The sequence below is a fragment of the Somniosus microcephalus genome, chromosome 14, assembly GCF_052327205.1.
Source record: "Somniosus microcephalus isolate GS21.2 chromosome 14, FLI_Smic_1.0, whole genome shotgun sequence".
In the NCBI taxonomy this organism is placed as follows: domain Eukaryota; kingdom Metazoa; phylum Chordata; class Chondrichthyes; order Squaliformes; family Somniosidae; genus Somniosus; species Somniosus microcephalus.
In genome coordinates this window covers 64,470,957-64,491,462 of record NC_141000.1, presented here as the reverse complement: position 1 = coordinate 64,491,462, position 20,506 = coordinate 64,470,957, and the positions used below count along the sequence as shown (strand labels likewise).

The window sequence follows — 20,506 nt, the reverse complement described above, 5'->3', positions numbered from 1 at the left end:
GGCCAGAATCGCCTCTGCACCAAGAACAAGAACCTCAGGAAAGGCGCTATCCAGAAAGGATCAGGAAGCCGCCCAAAAGACTGAATCTATAAATAGACTATTTCAGTTTAATGTGCATGTTAAAGTGTTAATTGTTATTTGAACATTATGGGTACTGCTAATCTAAATGGGGAGGAATTGTAGTGTATGTACCTTTAAGAGAGAACTACTTTTACAGCTCCTGTATACTGTATGTAGTACCGGCAGTGACCACACCTGTACATGCACTGTCAGTCTTTAGACTACCCTCCTCCAGTAAACACCTGTTGATTGTTAAGTTACAGCCTCCGTGTAGTTATTGGAAAACATCATACTTTAAGAATCACGGATTCAACACTCCAGACAGAACGGAGCTCATTTGGAACAGACAGGGCTCACCCTCATGGGTTAAGATCTTCTCCCACCCCCAAAACAAGTTCCTGACCTCCTCCCACACCAGTTCCTGAGCTACTCCCCTCTGCCCAAGTTCCTGATCTACTCCCCCCCCCACCCCCCCAAGTTTCTGACCTTCTCCCCCTGCCCAAGTGCCTGACCTTCTCCCCGCCTGAATTCCTGACCTTCTCCCCCAACAAGTTCCTGCCTTACTCACCCCTGCCCAAGTTCCTGCCCTACTCCCCGCCCCCCCCCCCAAATTCCTGATCTTCGCCCCCCAACAAGTTCCTGATCTTCCCCCACCCCCATAGATGGGGCATTGTGTGTGGTTCACAGATTGTTAATAGGTTTATTGGGTATGAAGTGAATAGTGACAGTATTCGTCCGGATTTCATCCCGTCCAATGATGTGACTTGTCCGAGAAATCAACCAGGTCTAGGGGGAGGAGAAGGAGAACGTGGTGCGGGTGTACAGGGGTTGGGTAAATGGAATCTGTCTTCCCATCTGGATCACGTTCTCGCTCTCCCTCCCTCCCCCCGTTCTTCCCCCATCCCTACTGTGCTCTCAGTACTCCTTACAACCCCGCCCAGTTCCTGACCTCTCTCTCTCTCCTCACTCTTCTCCCCCCGGCTAGCACGGATCCAGTGACGGGCCTTCTCCCACGGAGCTGAACAAAGCCCGATCCGCGATGCCCTGTAGCCGCATCTGTAGGGTGCTGCGCTTTCGCGACCCCAGTGACAGCGCCCATTCACAGAAGGACACAAAAATGTTCGTGCAGATAATCACTGTTTAAAAATGTTGTTCGAGTAATAGCACATGAGCCCAATTAGTATGAATTATAGTTTAAAATAAATAGTAAGCTAGGCTTCAGCATATCAATTAAGGAAAAAATGAACTCAGTTAACTTTAGACAGAATGTACCGGTGTAAATGTTAAGTTAGGGTTATTTTGAACAGTCAACACGTGCAAAGCTGTGGTTTCCTTTTAATCACAACTTCCTGGTACGGTTATTGTTTTACCGATTAAATGCCCAAGTCCAACATTTTGCTGTCAGAATAATACTGAGACCGTTTTTCACAAACATCATGATAAAAACAGTTGTTGTCTACTTGCTGATTGTGACTGGTAAGTCTGTCATTCTTACTGTGGGGATATTATTTAAAGTGGCAGAGGAGTTACTTAGTACAAAACTGAAAAGCTGTTCAGTGAAACCAGTTAGGACAAAACCGTTTGAATTCAAGAACATCTCAGAGACAGAAATTAATAAGAAACATAAATCTGTTTTCAAGCTAAGATATGGTTTGCAGTACAAAGGCATTTGGAAATGTAGTAAGACCACTCTAAAACATCATCTTTGGAAACTACCTGAAAAGTGTGTTATTGAGAGGCAGGTTTATATGGTTTCTCTAAATAGTCATTAGTGTGTGTGGAATAAGAGATATCAGTAAATATAAGTATTTATGATATTAACAAATGTTATAATCAGGGCCCAGTGTACCAACTCCTGTTTGCCATGAGTTCCTAAGTTCTAAGAAATATCCTTTCAAAATTTGAAGGCTTGATTTGTTTGTAAGTTTTGATGACCCAGGACACGAAGTAACTCTTTTATTTAAATTAGGCAGCACTTTTTTGCTGGAGGTTACAGAATCAATTGCAATTTTTTTTTCTTTGCACAAAACTAGTGAGACTGATATTGGGAGGACAAAATAAGAAGTGATTGAAAACCTCTGGTAAACTTTTAATAGTGCCTTGAATTCTGAGTTGCAAAACGGGAAAAAGATCCATTGGTACTTTGTCCGTCAACCAGCATTTTTAATTCAATTAATTCATTATTGTCTCTCAAGTTATATAATCTTAGTACTCGAGATTCAACTGCATTGATGGCACAGGCAAGATCTTGGGGTTTTTGAAGGCTAAAAACACATGCTGGTTTTACAACAGAGATCATTTTCTGCATCAAGGTACAAACGGACCCTGAGATTTCAATACTGTATTTTAATGTTAATACATACATGTCATATATAATGTAGGAGCTCAGTGCATTATGTGATATTTATTATAGGAGATTTGTGTTTAAACAGAGTATCTGGGGGATCATTTTGACTTTGGGCGTTAGTGTAGCACGGGCGATATCGATTCAGCTGCCCATTGAAGCCGACGGCTCCCCAGAACACTGAATTGTGTTGTGACAATACCTGCCGGCAACACAGTGATCAGCAATAATAATATTTGTGTACCAATGCAAAACACATGGGCAAAAAATGTACTTTGTATCACTGCAAACTGTGAGCTTGAACATTTATCTTAAGTCTTCATTATGATCTATTCATTGTCTCATGTCTATCTGTATTGTTGAACAGAATGGGGCAATAAAGAAAAAAATAAAGCAGAATCAATACCTAGAAGCAAGATGTTTATTCAGTGCAATTTGGACAATGGTCTATCCAGGGACAAATGGATGCAATTCAGACAAGTGCCCATAGCTGTTATTGTATAACCACATTAGAATATATACGTGGACAAAATGGGTATATAAATGATACACTTTTTATTTTTTAAGTTTATATTTGATGGTAAGCAGATTATTATTTTTATCAAGACTGCCTAAAGTGTACATTCTCAAAGATGAATAAAATAGCCATCTGCATCAATGAACTAATTAAGCAAACTAATTATAACTTAATTAAGCAGATCAATATTGGCATGACTTGAATCCTAGAATTCTGAATTTCAAATCCTTTCAGTATACTGAAATTGTTAGCGTTATGGACTCACTCAGCTGCTATATTCCATTTTCAGGAAAATTCTAAGTTACAGATTTTTTTTAACCATCCATTTAAAAGATGACATTAGTCATTTAAGCTCCCTGAACAACCGGGGGGGGGGCAAAATTGGACCTACTTTCGGCTGCTTCTTGGGTGGGAAATGGGAACACAATGATCTAGTTTGGCGGAGCTGTGTACCGCCGCCACCAAGGGCGCACGAAATACATCCAATACCATATTGGCTTGGGCAATATTCAGGCGTCCCTGGCAGCCACTTTACAGACATCAGGCCTCTTGAATGTTCCAATGAGTGGCCTAATACCTACTTAAGGACCGCTCTCTGAAATTGGTCTGCAACTGAGCAGAGTTTGTCTGGCTACTTCTGGTTTCAAATCCAGGCTCGTTGCAGTCTCCTGCTGCAATTAATTCTTTCATAGATTTCAAAATTGTGGAACTGCTCACCTCCCTTAATTTTCCCTTTCCAAATTCTACCAGTCTATAAACCTTAAAATTGGAGCCATCTAATCTTTACTTAATGAGTTATTTTGTCTTCTCCCCATCTCTTTTAAATCTTGCTAATGTTCTGGACTATGATCCTTGGCCCGTCGCCTATTTTTCCAAAGTAAAAATTGGCTAATTATCACAATTATAGACATGTAAAACAAACTTTATGCAGTGCTTTATGTACACCAGCATATACATATGTGTGCATTCATATTTTTTTTTATTCGTTCATGGGATGTGGGTGTCACTGGCAAGGCTAGCATTTATTGCCCATCCCTAGTTGCTCTTGAGAAGTTGGTGGTGAGCCGCCTTCTTGAACCGCTGCAGTCCATGTGGTGAAGGTACTCCCACACTGCTATTAAGGAGGGAGTTCCAGGATTTAGGAACAGCGATATACTTTCAAGCCAGGACGTTGTGTGACTTGGAGGGGAACTTGGAGGTGGTGGTGTTCCCATGTGCCTGCTGCCCTTGTCCTTCTAGGTGGTAGAGGTCGCGGATTTGGGAGGTGCTGCCAAAGAAGCCTTGATGAGCTGCTGCAGTGCATCTTGTAGATGGTACACACTGCAGCCATGGTACGCCAGTGGTGGAGGGAGTGAATGTTTAAGATGGTGGATGGGGTGCCAATCAAGCAGGCTGCTTTGTCTTGGATGGTGTCGAGCTACTTGAGTGTCTTGGAGTTGCACTCATGCAGGTAAGTGGAGAGTATTCCATCACACTCCTGACTTGTGCCTTGTAGATGGTGGAAAGGCTTTGAGGAGTCAGGAGGTGAGACACTCGCCGCAGAATACCCAGCCTCTGACTTGCTCTTGTTGCCACAGTATTTATGTGGCTGGTCCAGTTGAGTTTCTGGTCAATGGTGACTCCCAGGATATTGTTGGTGGGGGATTCAGCAATAGTAATGCCGTTGAATGTCAAGGGGCGGTGGTTAGACTCTCGCTTGTTGGAGATAGTCATTGCCTGGCACTTGCCCAAGCCTGAATATCATACAGGTCTTCCTGCATGCAGGCATGGACTGCTTTATTATCTGAGGAGTTGCAAATGGCACTGAACGATTTTACTAGGGTTTCTTGATGCCACACTCGGTCAAATGCTGCCTTGATGTCAAGGGCAGTCACTCTCACCCCACCTTTGGAATTCAGCTCTTTTGTCCATGTTTGGACCAAGACTGTAATTACATCTGCAGCCGAGTGGTCCTTGCGGAACCCAAACTGAGCATCGGTGAGCAGGTTATTGGTGAGTAAGTGCTGCTTGATAGCACTGTCGATGACACCTTCCATCACTTTGCTGATGATTGAGAGTAGACTGATAGGGTGGTAATTGGCCAGATTGGATTTGTCCTGCTTTTTGTAGACAGGACATACCTGGGCAGTTTTCCACATTGTCAGATAGATGCCAGTGTTATAGCTGCACTGGAACAGCTTGGCTAGAGGCGCGGCCAGTTCTGGAGCACAAGTCTTCAGCATGACAGCCGGGATGTTGTCCGGACCCACAGCCTTTGCTGTATCCAGTGCGCTCAGCCGTTTCTTGATATCACGCGGAGTGAATTGAATTGGTTGAAGACTGGCTTCTCTGGTGGTGGGGACCTCAGGAGGAGGCCGTTAAGGATCATCCACTCGGCACATCTGGCTGAAGATGGTTGCAAACGCTTCATCCTTGTCCTTTGCACTCACGTGCTGGGCTCCACCATCATTGAGGATGGGGATATTCATGGAGCCTCCTCCTCCTGTTAGTTGTTGAATGGTCCACCACCATTCATGACTGGATGTGGCAGGACTGCAGAGCTTTGATCTGATCTGTTGATTGTGGGATCGCTTAGCTCTGTCTATAGCATGCTGCTTCCGCTTTTTAGCATGCAAGTAGTTCTGTGTTGCAGTTTCCCCAGGTTGGCACCTCATTTTTAGGTACGCCTGGTGCTGCTCTTCTACACCCCTTATTGAACCAGGGTTGGTCCCTTGGCTTGATGGTAGTGGTAGAGTGAGGGATATGCCAGGCCATGAGGTAACAGATTGTGGTGGATTACAATTCTGCTGCTGCTGATGGCCCACAGCGCCTCATGGATGCCCAGTTTTGAGCTGTTAGATCTGTTCTGAATCTATCCCATTTAGCACGGTGGTAGTGCCACACAACATGATGGAGGGTGTCCTCAGTGTGAAGACGGGACTTCGTCTCCACAATGACTGTGCGGTGGTCACTGCTACCAATGCTGTCATAAACAGTTGCATCTGCCACAGATAGATTGGTGTGGACAAGGTCAAGTAGGTTTTTCCCTCATGTTGGTTCTCTCACCACCTGTCACAGGCCCAGACTGGCAGCTATGTCCTTCAGGACTCGGCCAGATGTGGTGTTACTGAGCCACTCTTGATGATGGACGTTGAAGTCCCCCACCCAGAGTACATTCTGTGCCCTTGTTACTCTCAGTGCTTCTTCCAAGTGGTGTTCAACATGTACTGATTCATCAGCTGAGGGAGGATGGTAGGTGGTAATCAGCAGGAGGTTTCCTTGCCCATGCTTGACCTGAAGCCATGAGATTTCATGGGGTCCAGAGTCAATGTTGAGAACTCCCAGGACTACTCCTTCCCGACTTTATACCACTGTGAGTATGACTGTGTCAGGCTGTTGCTTGACTAGACTGTGGGACAGCTCTCCCAATTTTGGCACAAGTCCGCAGATGTTGGGGAGGAGGACTTTGCAGGGTCGTGTCCGTAGCCGGTGCCAAGGTCAATGCTGGGTGGTCCGTCCGTTTTTATTCTTATTGTTTTTCATAGCTTTTCTTTTACAACTGAGTGGCTTGCTAGGCCATTTCAGAGGGCAGTTAAGAGTCAACCGCACTGCTGTGGATCTGGAGTCACATATTGGCCAGACCGGGTAAGGACGGCAGATTTCCTTTCCTGAAGGGCATTAGTGAACCAGAGGGGTTTCTACAACAATCCAATAGTTTCATGGTTACCATTATTGATACTAGATTTTTATTCGAGATTTATTTAATTAACTGAATTTAAATTCCCCAGCTGCCGTGGTGGGATTTGAACTCACGTCGCCAGATCATTAGTCCAGGCCTCTGGATTACTAGTCATGTAACATAACCACTATGCTACCGTTCCCGTTATATGGTCATATACAGGCATGTATCTGCTTCGTGTACACATGTAGCCTTTCTATTTGTGCGTGTTGGAGTGTGCACTGCTTTGTTTTATGTATGGTGTTGTGTGTTTGTACAATATGATCCTTTTAAGACATAAACTGCTAACTCACAACTCTGCATTAGTCACAATCCACCTCATTGAAAAATGTGAGAAAACAAATTAAGCACATTCAAGACCAAATCTCAGTTAAGGGAGCATACCATCAAAACACAATATGGTGTTAATTTGCCTGTCTCAAAAGTGTGAAGAAAAAAATAAAGAACATACCAGATTTGCTTTAACCCATAACCCCTGATTTTAATTGGTTCCTAAAAGGTGCTAGTTAAAAGAAATTTACGGTACAGGTGTGTTTGTGCCTTTTTTACACATGTATGATTGTTTTCTGCATGCATAGTTTTGTTTCATTTGCGCATGTATGTCTGTGTATATATATATATATCTCATATATATATTTACATATATATGTCCATAGCCAAGTAATTGCCAATACTCAAGCCTAGTACTAAGAGAATGCTGTATTGTCTGTAACTTTCAGGTGAGCTGTTGAACAGAGGTCTGGTCTGCATATTCCGATATTTCAGGTGGACATTAACGATAAGAACATAGGGTCATTTAGTTCGCCTTCTACCATTGTGGTAGTCGCATGATAGAATTATAATGTAGTTGTTGACTAATTATAGCAATCAATCTCAATCATTTCATCTACAACAGACCCAGAAATGAGGCGAGGAAAACCCCAATGGTGGATAGCTTTGGGAACCATAGGTCTAAAGTCACTGTTCCTCACAAGCAAGCATTTCCTACCCAAGAAACCGGTGAAAGAATTTCCAATTTTGTTCCCTGGTTGTTTAGGCAGCTTAAATCACTAATGTCATCTTCTAAATAGATGGTAAAAAAAACAAACTTACCATACATCATAAAGAATCAAAGGAGAGCAACAAGTCTTCCCTCAATCAATACCAGCAAAAACAGCTTAACTAGTCAGTCAGCTCATTATTTACTGGACATTACTGGTGCAGAATGATTGCTGTGGCTGAACCTCAAAATAATGACTTGTGTGTGAAACACAAGATGTTTTGATACAATAAATGCAAGTATTATTATAAAAACAAAAGCAAGATACTGCGGATGCTGGAAATCTGAAATAAAAACAGAAAATGCAGGTCAGGCAGCATCTGTGGAAAGAGGATCTGATTTAACGTTTCAGGTCGATGCCCTTCTGTCAGAAGTTCTATATCAATAGCACAATCTTGAAAAAAAACTACTTTTCAAGAGTTGCTGATATGTTTACAGATAACGGATAATCTTCGAAAGGTGCAACCCCAGGATCCAAGCAACATCTACTTAACATAAATAAAATCCCTTCAATATCCAGCTCCGATCATCAGTTAAGATAAAATGAGAAAAATGATTCAGTGCAAGATATTGGAGGAGTGTCTGATTTTTTTTTTTTTTATAAAAAGGTTTGGATTTGTTGCTTTCCTTTAAACTGAATCTTTTCTTCTCTTAAAATACTAAATTGGTCCAGTATTTTGGAAAAGTACCATCAGAAATAGAGAAAATATGATTGTGTTTGTCCAATGACAATAGCTTATATTATAATCAATTTTAATAATTAAAAAAAATCACAGGAGTTGCCATCAAAATATAAATTAAAAAGTGTTAACATATTTGTTCAGAAATCTAACCAGTTTTGAATATAATAGATTTTTTTAAATATTAATTTATTAGTTAATATTATTTTAATAGAAAGTCTTAGAGTTCTTTCAGTGTTCCTGTAATTATTGTTTTTATTTTTAAAATGTGGCCAATGAGGCCACAATATAAAGACTTATCTGTGGCACAACCAGAAGAATTCAGAATTTATTCTATGTACATAAAATAATGACCCAATCAGAACAACTTTGCCACAAGCTGATGCTGGTTGATATAAATTCAAATAGTAGCACACTGGGGTTCATCAGCATCAAGTGCCAGCTGTAACCATAGCAACTCACACCTACCAACAGCCAGTGAGCTTTTTGTGGCATCAGTATCGCAGACAAAGCATATTGGTACCACACAGCTGACACAGTGCAACAATAAAAACACGCCGGCTCTCAGTACCTATAAGCATCTTGTCTGTCACTAAGACAACCATGGAAATAATTTATAACACTGTAATCCTCTCCATGAAATGAAATACACCATACAGGGCCAAAACTCGCATGGTAAAAGATAAGTTTATTTAACGTTTTTAACAAAGTAATGTGAAGCTGGAACACATACACTGTCTGTAGAATACTGCACTGGAAACTGCTCAATATCATGTTTATCACATTCATAAAGGAGATTTGTATAACACACTCAAGACTCCATTAGTAGTGAGTTACATTTTTTTCCCTTTTTGAATTTACCACCAGTCACCCACCTTAACTCCAGCAGGGGCCCAGCAGTACCCTCAGGGAAGTGCAGAGAGCTGGTTACAGAAGCCTCTGCTCCTTCCAGGAGTCTCCTTAGTGCCTTGTAAGGGTCATAACTTCCATCCAACCCTTACAAAGAGAGTGACTGGATGGGGCCAGTAGCAGGGACTCTGAGGCCGCGATTTTGCCAGCGTTCAGTGGACTCAATTAGTGGCAGGTCAGCTGTGAAACTTTAAATGATTGACAGCGGGTCGGGCACCTGCTGTCAAAACGCGAATACCTGCATTTCCTGATGTCGGGTCTGCCAGCGCTGAGCAGACCCGACAAGCAGTGGCGGGTGACCCAATTCAAATCATTAGTGGCTTGTTTACAGCCACTTAACAATGCTTTTTTCCCCAGCTTTTTAACTTTCACAGGTCTCCGACGATCAGCCCCAACACCAGCAGCACCAGGCACACCAGCAGCACCAACAACCACACCAACCTTCTCCGCAATCCCCTAATGCTGCACAGGACAGAGGGCATCAACACCCGACCACCTTGCTGCCTGGGACGTCAGGGATGGCCTCACCATGGCCACATTTACTTGATACTGCACACCCTAGTTGCCATATGATGTGCCAGGTTGGCACCACCCCACACCAACAACATAAAGCATCCCTACAATGCCCATGCCATTCCTTTCACACTCATCAGCATTGCGGTGCTGTCATTTCTCACCATTCACTGCAACTCACTAAGCCACTTCCAATGGCGCACGCAAATCTGTCCAAGAAAGCAAAGTGTTGAAAATAAAGATTTCAATATTTGACAGCACATTAACAGAAACGTCACATGAACATTGGCTAAAACACAGTGCCTACCCTTGTGTGTTGTTAGTTGGTATGATTGCACTAGGATGAGGGTGAGTGTGAGGGGCGGCTAGTGAGATGGGGATATGATAATGTAGATAGAGAGGGATGGGTGGAGGTGCAAAGTAAATGTAAGGATATACAGGAGCAGGGTAGGGAAGGCAGAGTGATGGGGATGTGATGAGTGGCACAGCAGGATGAGGTTGAGTGTGGCTTTGCAGTAATGTTTTGTGATCTACTGAGATCATTGAAAGGTTTGCGCCACTGCAGCCTGGTCCTCCTGACCACATCCCTGCTTGTGCCCTCCTCTGCAATGTGCAAACAGGCTGCGATGGTCTCCTGGGGAGGTTTCTTCCGCCCATTGGAAGGGAAGAGAACCTCCCTGCGTGCTGTGACTCCCTTCATAAGCATATGAAACTCCAGCCATGGGCTGGAGCTGGAGATATTTGCAACATCTCAGAGTTTGCCATCTACTGTTACGTAAGGGAGATCACTGAGGCTCTCTTTTCAAAGAGAAATAACTACATTTCATTCTCGCTTGCCAGAGACAAGCAGGTGGAGCGAGCACACGGCTTCGCTAGGATTGCAGGTTTTTCCCGGTGCAGGGTGCCATTGACTGCACGCACATCACTTTGCAGGCGCCGCATGTCATCTCTGTCCTATACCAGAACCGAAAGGGATTCCACCCCCTCAACGTCCAGCTGGTGTGTGATCATAGGCAGCGAATCATGCAGGTCAATGCCTGGCAACGATCCCACTAAGCTGCGCTTATAGGAAAAAAACACGCATGCGCGAACATTTGAATCGTCCACACAGCCAGTTAAAGGGACGGCGCGCAAAAAAAGGGAACATTGATGGCCGGTATCCTGGCAGCAGTCATGATGCCTTCATTCTGTGGCATTCCCTGTGCCAGCTGTATTTCAGCCACCACGGCAAACTAAAGGGCGGCTACTGGGCGACGAGGGCTATCCGCTGATAACATGGCCGATGACTCTGGTGCGCAACCCATGCACACGTGCCCAGCATGCATACAATAAAAGCCATGCTGCCACATGAAATGTGATAGAGCAGACCATTGGCGTGCTGAAATAATGCTTCCGCTGCCTCAGCCGTTCTGGAGCAGCCATGCAGTACTCGGCAGAGCGGGTGTGAAGTTTTGTGGTGGTCTGCTGCATACTGCACAACCTCGCCATCATGAAGGCTGTCCATGAGGAACTCATCAGAGTGTGATACCAGTAACTGCAACCCTAATTCCCCATTCCCCAACAGTCCCACACCTGACCTTTCCTCTGTCACAGCATCCACCTGGCCACAATGCAAAAATAAAAGCCAACACAAAATAAACATTCCAAACATTATAAATGAAATCATGCCATATTGCATAAGTTAACTAATCACCCTTGTGTATTCAATTAGTGCCCGTCTTCCGTATGCCTTTGCCTGTCCTAGTGCTCCTACGCAGTGCTACCCCAGTGGCTGCAGCATGGCTGGTGGAAGGCTACTGATTTTCAGTGGAGGAAACTGCAGATGGCCTTGGAGGACGACCTCAAGCAGCTCTGGGACGACCTCAAGCAGCTCTGGGCCTAGAAGGCCCGGTTGCGGACTGCACCATCTCAGTCTGGGCTGGATGGCTGACAAGAACCAGCAAGGGCACTGGCGGAGTGACAGGGGTGGGAGAACAAATGCTTTCTTCCTGAAAGAGGACAGCAGATTTGTGCTCCATGAAGTTACTGCCATTCACCTGGGGCTGCACCTCAGCAATCTTAGTAAACTGTTAGAGGACAGATTGCTGGACTGATGTGATACCCTGCAAGCCCCTTTCTACACTGTAATCTACAGCCATGATGGCAGCATTCTGTGCTTCCACTGCAGCACTCAGATGTTGGGTGACTTCTGCGTGTGCTGCAATAGAAGCTGCGACATCGGCCATCAGATGCTGCACCTTGGTTAGGTCCACAAGTGTGCTAATGGAGTTGGCCACCACTTCCATGCTGGGAAGGATGGGCTTCAAGCTCTGCGCTAAGCCCTGTGCAAAGTTCCTCCTTTGCTCCTCCATGCTTCTTGACATTGACCGGAGGTTTTCTGGCAGGCTTCCCAATGCACCAAGCATTTCATTGTGCATACCCATCAGTGTACTTCTGTAGGCTGCCCCGTCAAAGTCCTCATCTGAGTCTTCTGCAGTGGAACCCGTGTACGACCTGGCCCTCCGGCAAGCTGGCACCTGTGTTATCCTTGCCCACTGCCCTGGCTGCAGCGCACTCGTGCCTGGTGTCTCACCACACACAGATCCCGCCTCTAATCTATCCTCTAAATACGCAGTGTCAGTATCTGAGCTGGTGGCTGCGAGTGTGAAATCAAGTGATGGTGCTGTGTCTTCATCATCACTCACTTGGTGGTGTTCCTCCACTGCCTGGTCAGGATGCACCGCTTAGGTATCTGAAAGTAAAAAGGCACAAGTGTAAGGTTGTGGTGCTGGGAGGGGGGAAAGTAAGAGGTGCATGAGAAGAGATTATGGGAGAAGGGGGAAGTGGGATGTGAGAAGGAGGATTAGGTATGTGGATACCATCTTCTTCGATGGTTTCAGTCCTGCCGCTGGCCATGGCCTCAGCAATGCCCATCCCAATAATGGCCAGCACCATCACCTCCATGGTGGTTAGGACATGCAGGCGCACCTGTCCCCCTCCAGTTAGCTCCTGTTGCCTCCGGTTGTGCGCCACCTTGTCCTGCAAGAGAGAGGGAAGTGTGTCAGTGAGTGTGGTGCAATCCGTTTGGCTGATCTGAATGTCATGGTTGAATAGCTGGCAGTGTGTGCAAGCTGCGAGATGTGGGTTTGAGGCTTGCAGCAGTGCTATGGGTGTGAGGGTGAGGTGAAGCATATGAATGTTCGGTATGAGGCCTGATTGATAGAGATTGCTGGTAGGTGTGGTGTGGTGATTTTAGCAGTGGCTGAGGCTACTGGTGCATTTGGTGGGATATGGCATTTAAAGATGCATTCACTGACCTTGACCACTCGTGTGAGATCATTAAACTTCTTGCGGCACTGCATCCAGGTCCTCGGGGCTAGACTCCTGGCATTGAGATCTACTGCACTGCCTTTTAACCTTGTGTCTGGAGGGCCTCCTTTCCCTCAGTGGATACAGCACATCTCTCCTCCTTTCCACCTCCTCCACCATGACCTCCAGTGCAGCGTCCAAAAACCTTGGAGCACGCTCTCTCTCCTGTTGTGCCATTTCTCAATCTTTCCCAGATCAGAATCGCTTAAACCACTACTCCCAGCACCTGCTCCAGCCACAATGCACCTCCCCTTTAAGGGTGCAGGCTAGCTTTATGTGGTGCTAGGCTCTCATAATATTGGTCGCCTGCTGATGTGTCCAGCCACTGAACAGTGCAGTTAGCGCTGGCTGGACGCACAGATCATTTAAATGAGGAGGCAGCATAAAGTTGTCATGCTGTCTGCATTGCAAACAACGGGCGCTGGTTAATCGCTCATCACGATCTCCATGCCCATTTTCAGGCGCTATCCAATTCAGCCCCCTTAGCGTCCATAAGGCATTCAGCCCTGAGAAGCATGACATGAATTCCCCACTTGGCCTCACCTGATATCTATATGTGTGCACTTTGCAGCTGGAATCACAAGTTAGTGATCAGAAGTGTTGATGTTTTCCCTCCCTAGCCCTAGCGTGCTGAGGTAAATTTTAGTACAGTACCCCAATTGTTCCTTAACTTTGACCAATTAAATCAGCACACAGTGGGTATTGAAATTGGGACTTTCTTGATCAGTACCATGCTTTTACCAATGGAACCATTGCGAGCGCTCACTGACTGATGAGGTACATGGTCACATTCACGCATGAAATAAATATTGCATTCCACAATTTCCAATACTATATCCTCTATATAGTCATCTACTCTCTAAGTATTAACCTGGCTCAGTGGTAGCACGTTTGCCTCTCTGTCACAAGGTTATAGGTTGAAGTCCCAGGACTTCAGAGGACATAATCTAGGCTGAAATTTCAGTGGAGTATTGAGGGAGTGCTGCACTGTTGAAGGTGCTATATTCTGAATGAGGTATTAACCTGAGGCCCCATGTTTGATGTGAAAAATCCAGTGGTAGTTTTTCCAAAGAGCAGTAAATTATCCTGGTGTTTTGGACAACATTCATTGCACAGCCAAAACTTTTTTCATCTCATTACTATTTGTGGAAACTTTGGGCTGAATTTTGCCGGCGCTCAGAGGGCGGGTTTGGAGGCGGGTCCGCTGTCAAAATCAAAAAGCTTGACAACGGGCTGGTATCCTGCTCTGAACCCGCCTCCTTGTCAGTTTCCCAAGTGTCGTTTCTGCCTGTGCTTTGCAGACACGGCACTGAGCGGTGGGTCATTCAATTGTGCTTGTTAGGAGGGTGTTTAAAGTAATTAAATCCCCATTTTCCCAGCTCCAAAGCATTTTGCCAAGTTTTCCATGAGGTTCCTGTCGCTCGGGGATCATGGCAGGTAAGTATGTCGGGTTCTAAACAACTCTCTATTTCTTTCAATAGGTGACAGCTGCAAAAATGGTTTAAAACCTGCCATTTTACAGCTGGTCACTTTCCAATCTCAGAAGCATCAGCCTTCAGTATTTAGAATCTGTTGTGTCTGTGTGTTGATAGAGACACTGAAGACAGGAGTTGGTTTCATAGGTGTTTACTAAACAAAATCTGGAGGGGAACTAACTGATACAACACAATATACAGGCTTATATAGCCCGAGTGGCCATTACCGGCATTACAGTACACATGGGGCTCTTAAAGGCACATACACTACAATTCCTCCCCTTTTAGCCAACCAGTACATAATATTTTAAGTAATTATTAATTACATGTTACAAGAAAAATAATCTACACATTGCTGCAGTTAATTAATTATAAGTCAGTCTCTCTGGAGGCTTCCTGACTCGGTCCGGATAACGCCTCGGTGGTGTAGTAGTTTCTGGTGGTGTAGTAGGTTCTTTTGGCAAGGCTGATTCGGCTTGAATGCCAGTGTCGGGTTCATCGGGTTCCAGTATCACCGGATCGGAGGTAGATATGGGTATCTCTACTTCATCGTTAGGCGTATAGAGTTGTGGTGTAGGTTGTCCCTTTTCAGATGACTATGATTTGGTCAGCATGGCACCTTATTATGCTTTCTCCGATGTCCACGGTATACATCAGCGGTCCTAGTCGTGTGCAGATAGTTCCAGGCTGCCATTTCTCAGTACGGTAGTCCCGGGCCAAAACTTGTTGACCTATCTGGAAGGTTCTAGTTGGCCTTTCATTCATGCCTTGAAATTGCCGGTTCTCCACGTCCCTTCTGATGTTGGGCTTGATCAAATCCAGCCGGCATCTTAGGCTTCTATTGAAGAACATCATGGCGGGAGTTTGGTTTGTAACCATATGTGTTGCATTCCTGTATGCGAACAAGAAGTTATCCACCTTGTGCTGAAGTTTTATGTCTTCATTACCCATGGCCTTTATGGCCTTCTTGAAGGTCTGGACAAACCTTTCAGCCAATCCATTGGTGGCGGGATGGTATGGGGCGGACATGTAGTGCTTAACCCCATTGTTTTTTTTAAGAACCTCCTGAATTCTTCGGACACAAATTGTGGTCCATTATCAGAACAGATCTGTTCCAGCAGCCCATTCCTGGCAAATATGGTCCTTAATACTGTGATGTTTTTTTCCGTGGTGGTGGAGGACATCTTTATTACCTCCGGCCACTTGGAGTGTGCATCAACCGCGATTAAGAACATCGAGTCCATAAATGGACCAGCAAAGTCAATGTGTACCCTTTGCCAGGGAGATGAGGGCCACTCCCATGGATGTAGAGGGGCTTGGGGTGGAGCGTTTTGGACCTTCTGGCATCCTAGGCAGCTCTTGGTCATTTCTTCGATGTCTCCATCGATACCTGGCCACCCTACAAACGCCCTGGCTAGGTTCTTCATTTTCACTCCGCCCAGATGCCCCTCGTGAAGCTCCTTTAGAACTTTATCGTGGAGTTTGGGTGGAATCACCACTCTGGATCCACACATCAAGGTTCCTCGGCACACTGACAGCTGTTCTCTTCTTTGCGAGAATGCTGGCAACAGTGGTTCGCCATGTGCTGGCCATCCCTTCACTGTTAAATCGTAGACTCGTGAGAGAGTCGGGTCATTTCTAGTTTCCCTTTCAATGGCAGAATTTGTTACTGGTAGACATTCGACTATGGTAGAGTAGAAAATCTCCACTGGGTCTACGGTAGGTGCTTCTTCTACCGTTGGCAACGGTAGGCGCGATAACCCGTCAGCATTCCCATGCTGTTTTGATCCTTTGTATTCTATGTTGTATTGGTGTGCCCCTAGAAAAAGGGACCACCTCTGTAGCCTTTGCGCTGTCATAATGGGAACACCCTTTTTAGCGTTCAATATGGAGATGAGGGGTTGATGGTCAGTCAACAAGGTAAATTTTTGTCCGTGTAGGTAATGGTTGAATTTCTTCACTCCCCATACCAGGCTGAGTGCTTCCCTGTCAATTTGGGCATAGTTACGCTCAGCTGAGTTCAATGAGCGTGACGCAAAAGCTATTGGCCGTTCCGAGCCATCAGGGAATTTATGCGATAATACTGCTCCTACGCCGTAGAGGCATGCATCGCACACCAGTCTGATTGGCAGTGATGGGTTGTAATGAGCCAAAACTTCTTTGGACGTGATTAAGTCTTTGCATTTATGGAAGGCACGTTAACAGTTTTCGCTCCATTTCCAAATTACTCCTGTTTGCAGCAGTTCATTAAGAGGGTGTAGAAGAGTTGATAAGTTCGGTAAAAATTTATGATAGTAATTTATTAATCCCAGGAACGACCTTAATTGTGAAACATTTTCAGGTGCTGGGGCTTTTGTGACTGCTTCAATTTTTTCAGGTGACTTATGCAACCCTTCCTTATTAATTATGTGGCCACAATATATTTCATTTTGGAAAAATTCGCACTTGGGGCGATTTGCTCATAGGCCCCATTCTCTCAGCCTAGTGAGCACCTGCTCCAAATTGGCAAGGTGCTCGTTGTCATTTTCTCCTGTTACAAGGATGTCGTCTAGGTAGCATGGAGTCCCCGGAATCCCTTGGAGGACTTGCTCCATAGCTCTTTGCCAGATAGCTGGAGCGGATGCTACTCCGAAAACCAGTCGATTGTACTGGTACAGACCTTTGTGTGTATTTATCGTGAGATATTTTTTAGAGGCCTCTTCAACCTCCATCTGTAGATATGCCTGTGCCAAGTCAATTTTGGTGAAACGTTTCCCTCCGGATAGTGAGGCGAAAATATCTTCTATCCTCGGAAGAGGATACTGTACCGTGTGAAGGACCGGGTTTACAGTCACCTTGAAGTCTCCACAGATGCGAATTTTTCTCTGTTCTTCAGATTTATCATTATTCAATGCTTTCTTCATGACTGGAACGATGGGTGTTGCCCACTCACTCCAAATTCTCCAGCTCTGCCTCGACTGCTGGACGAATTGCGTATGGCACTGGTCTTGCCTTAAAAAACTTGGGAATTGCTGCATCTTCCACTTTTATTGAGGCGGTGATGCCTTTCAAGGTTCCTAGTTTCTCTTGAAACACTTCTTTGGCGTTGGCCAAGATGTCTTTTAATCGTTCAGGTATGACGTCATCATCGTTTTTTCTCTTACTGGTCACAGTCAGTGCCTGAATGGAGTGCCAGTCTAAACGTATTTTCCTGATCCATTCACGTCCCAACAGCGGTGGACCACCATCTTGTAGAATGTATAAATACAACTTTTGTATTTCCTTGCCGTTGTTCCAACAGGCACCCTTATTTTTCCTTTGGGGTATACTTTCTGCCCCGTATATGTTTTCAAGATAATGGATGTGTCTTTTAAAGGTATATGCGGAAATAGCCGCTCGTAATCCCGTTGATTTATGACGGTCAGAGCTGATCCTGTATCTTGCTCCATTTTAACTGGGGACCCTGCTATCGTGAGGGTAACCCTAATGGTCTGGTAATCAGCTTTGGCAATTACATTATGTAATTTGAAACAGCTTAGTCTCTTTTTTTCGGAGTCGCTATCGCTCTTCTGGTCTTCGGAGCTACTGTCCGTCATCATTTGTACCTTTCTGTACTTTATTGATTTTTTTTTCCCTGTCTGTGGATTTTTTTTGTCCAGATCGGCATACCCGTGCAATGTGTCCAATCTTTCCGCATTGCCTGCATGCTTTGTCCTTGAACCAGCAGTCCCTCTGGTCATGGGTGGATCTGCCGCAGCGATAACATCTCTCGAAACCCTGTGTCATTTCATGGGTGCCGAAGTCCTGTGTCTTTTGTTGTATCTCTGCAGCTCCTCTTGCAGCTGCTTTGTATGATACAGCCATACTGAAAGCCTTGTCCAGTGTTAAATCTTTTTCAGAAAGCAGGCTTTTCTGTGTTCCTTCACTTAAGAGACCGCAGACGAATTTGTCTCGAAGTTAATCTACTAGTCCTGCCCCGAATTGGCAGTGTTTTGATGGCTTTCTTAATTCGGTGAGGTAATCAGCGTTACTTTCATTCTTGTGTTGATTTCTCTTGAAGAATTTGAATCGTTCCGCTATCAGCAGCGGTGTTGGGTTTAAGTGCTCCTGTAGGGTATCAACAATTTCTTTAAAATTCTTGTCCTTTGGTTTGGCTGGAGTGATTAAATTTCGTAACAGCCCGTATGTCTTTGCGCCCATTAGATTTAGCAGTACTGAAGCTTTTTTCTCATCTTCTATTCCATTTGCGGTGCAATATACCTCCACTCTTTCCACATATGTGGTCCAATCCTCTATCTCGTTATCAAAAGCATCAATATTGCCAGACTTAGGCATCCTAGAAATAAAATGGCGCTTCCCGCGCAGAAAAGATATGGCGCTGCTGCCGATGACAACGCTGTTTCCCGCTGTTTCCGTTATTTTTATTTATTTATTTACAGTTGGAGACTCGTTCCCGCCGGACTCTCTCTCTAGGTCTGAACGCCGACTTGCTTGCAGCGCTGGCCGTCTCCCGAGTGCTCCCTCCCCGTCTGTTACTGCTTGCCTCCGCTTTTGCTGCTTGGCCCAGCTGTAGAGCCAGCCGCTGGAGCCCCAGCCCGACGCCCAGGAAGGATTATTGCAGTACCTGCCACCAGCTTGGCTAGCTGGTGAAACCACAGCTTTTTCTTTTTCTTGATTTTTCTTCAACTTTGGACGCCAGAGGAATCGATGTCCTTGAGGTGCTGCCGAATTGCAGGTAAGTCCGTTTCCAATTCGTCACCACTGTTGTGTCTGTGTGTTGATAGAGACACTGAAGACAGGAGTTGGTTTCATAGGTGTTTACTAAACAAAGTCTGGAGGGGAACTAACTGATACAACACAATATACAGGCTTATATAGCCCGAGTGGCCATTACCGGCATTACAGTACACATGGGGCTCGTAAAGGCACATACACTACAGAATCCACTTTTGAGTTTTATGCACTTTTGAACTGCTTGGAGTAATCTCTCTATCCACTGTCACCTCCTTGGAACAACCTATCTCAACATTGACAGATTACTTCTGTCACATCAACCTCACCTGCCATCTATTCCATCAGCATCGGTGCCCTTGAAAAAATCTCACCTTGGTCCTCAGAATCCCAAAACAATCAGCCCCAACACCAGCATTACCGGCCACACCAGCAGCACCAACATCCACACCAACCTTCTCCGCAATCAACTGATGCTGCACTGGACACAGGGCATCATCACCCGTGCACATTGCTGCCCGGGACACCAGCGATGGCCTCACCATGTCCAGATTTACTTCACTTAACACGGTACACCCTGGCTGCCACATGATGCACCAGGTTGGCACCACCTCACACCAGCACCATAAAGTATCCCTACAATGTCCAAGTCATTCCTTTCACACTCATCACCATTGGGGGTGATGTTATGTCTCACCATACACTGAATCTCATTAAGCTACTTTCAAAGGTGCGCATAAGTCTATCCAAGAAGGCAAAGTGGTGACAATAAGGATTTCAATGCTTGACAACACATTAACAGAAAGTTTACACAACCATTGGCTAAAACACCCAAGTGCCTACCCTTGTGTGTTGTTAGTTGTTATGATTGGACTAGGATAAGGGTAAGTGTGAGGGGTGGCTAATGAGATGGGGAAATGATAATGTAGATAGAGAGGGATGGGTGGAGGTGCAAGGTAAGTTGGTGTGAGTAAGGATGTGCAGGAGTAGGGTAGGGAAGGCAGAGTGATGGGGATGTGATGAGTGGCACAGCAGGATGAGTGTGGCTTTGCAGTAGCATTTCGTGATCTACTGAGATAATTGAAACGTTTGCACCACTGCAGCCTGGTCCTCCTGACGACATCCCTGCTTGTGTCCTCCTGTGCAAGGTGCAACCAGGCTGCGTTGATCTCCTGGGAAGGTCTCTTCTAGCC

General features: G+C 45.2%; 1 protein-coding gene across 1 annotated transcript in view; it reads left to right on the top strand.

Moving 5' to 3' along the window:
• Positions 1-1,411: 1,411 nt before the first annotated feature.
• The window catches only part of LOC147107514 (T-cell immunoreceptor with Ig and ITIM domains-like), a 50,497-nt gene continuing 31,402 nt past the window's right edge, over positions 1,412-20,506 (top strand). Inside the window, exon 1 of the mRNA XM_086006590.1 lies at positions 1,412-1,536. Coding sequence (XP_085862716.1) covers positions 1,497-1,536 — 40 coding nt within the window. The 5' untranslated portion in view covers positions 1,412-1,496. The remainder of the gene's footprint in view (positions 1,537-20,506) is intronic.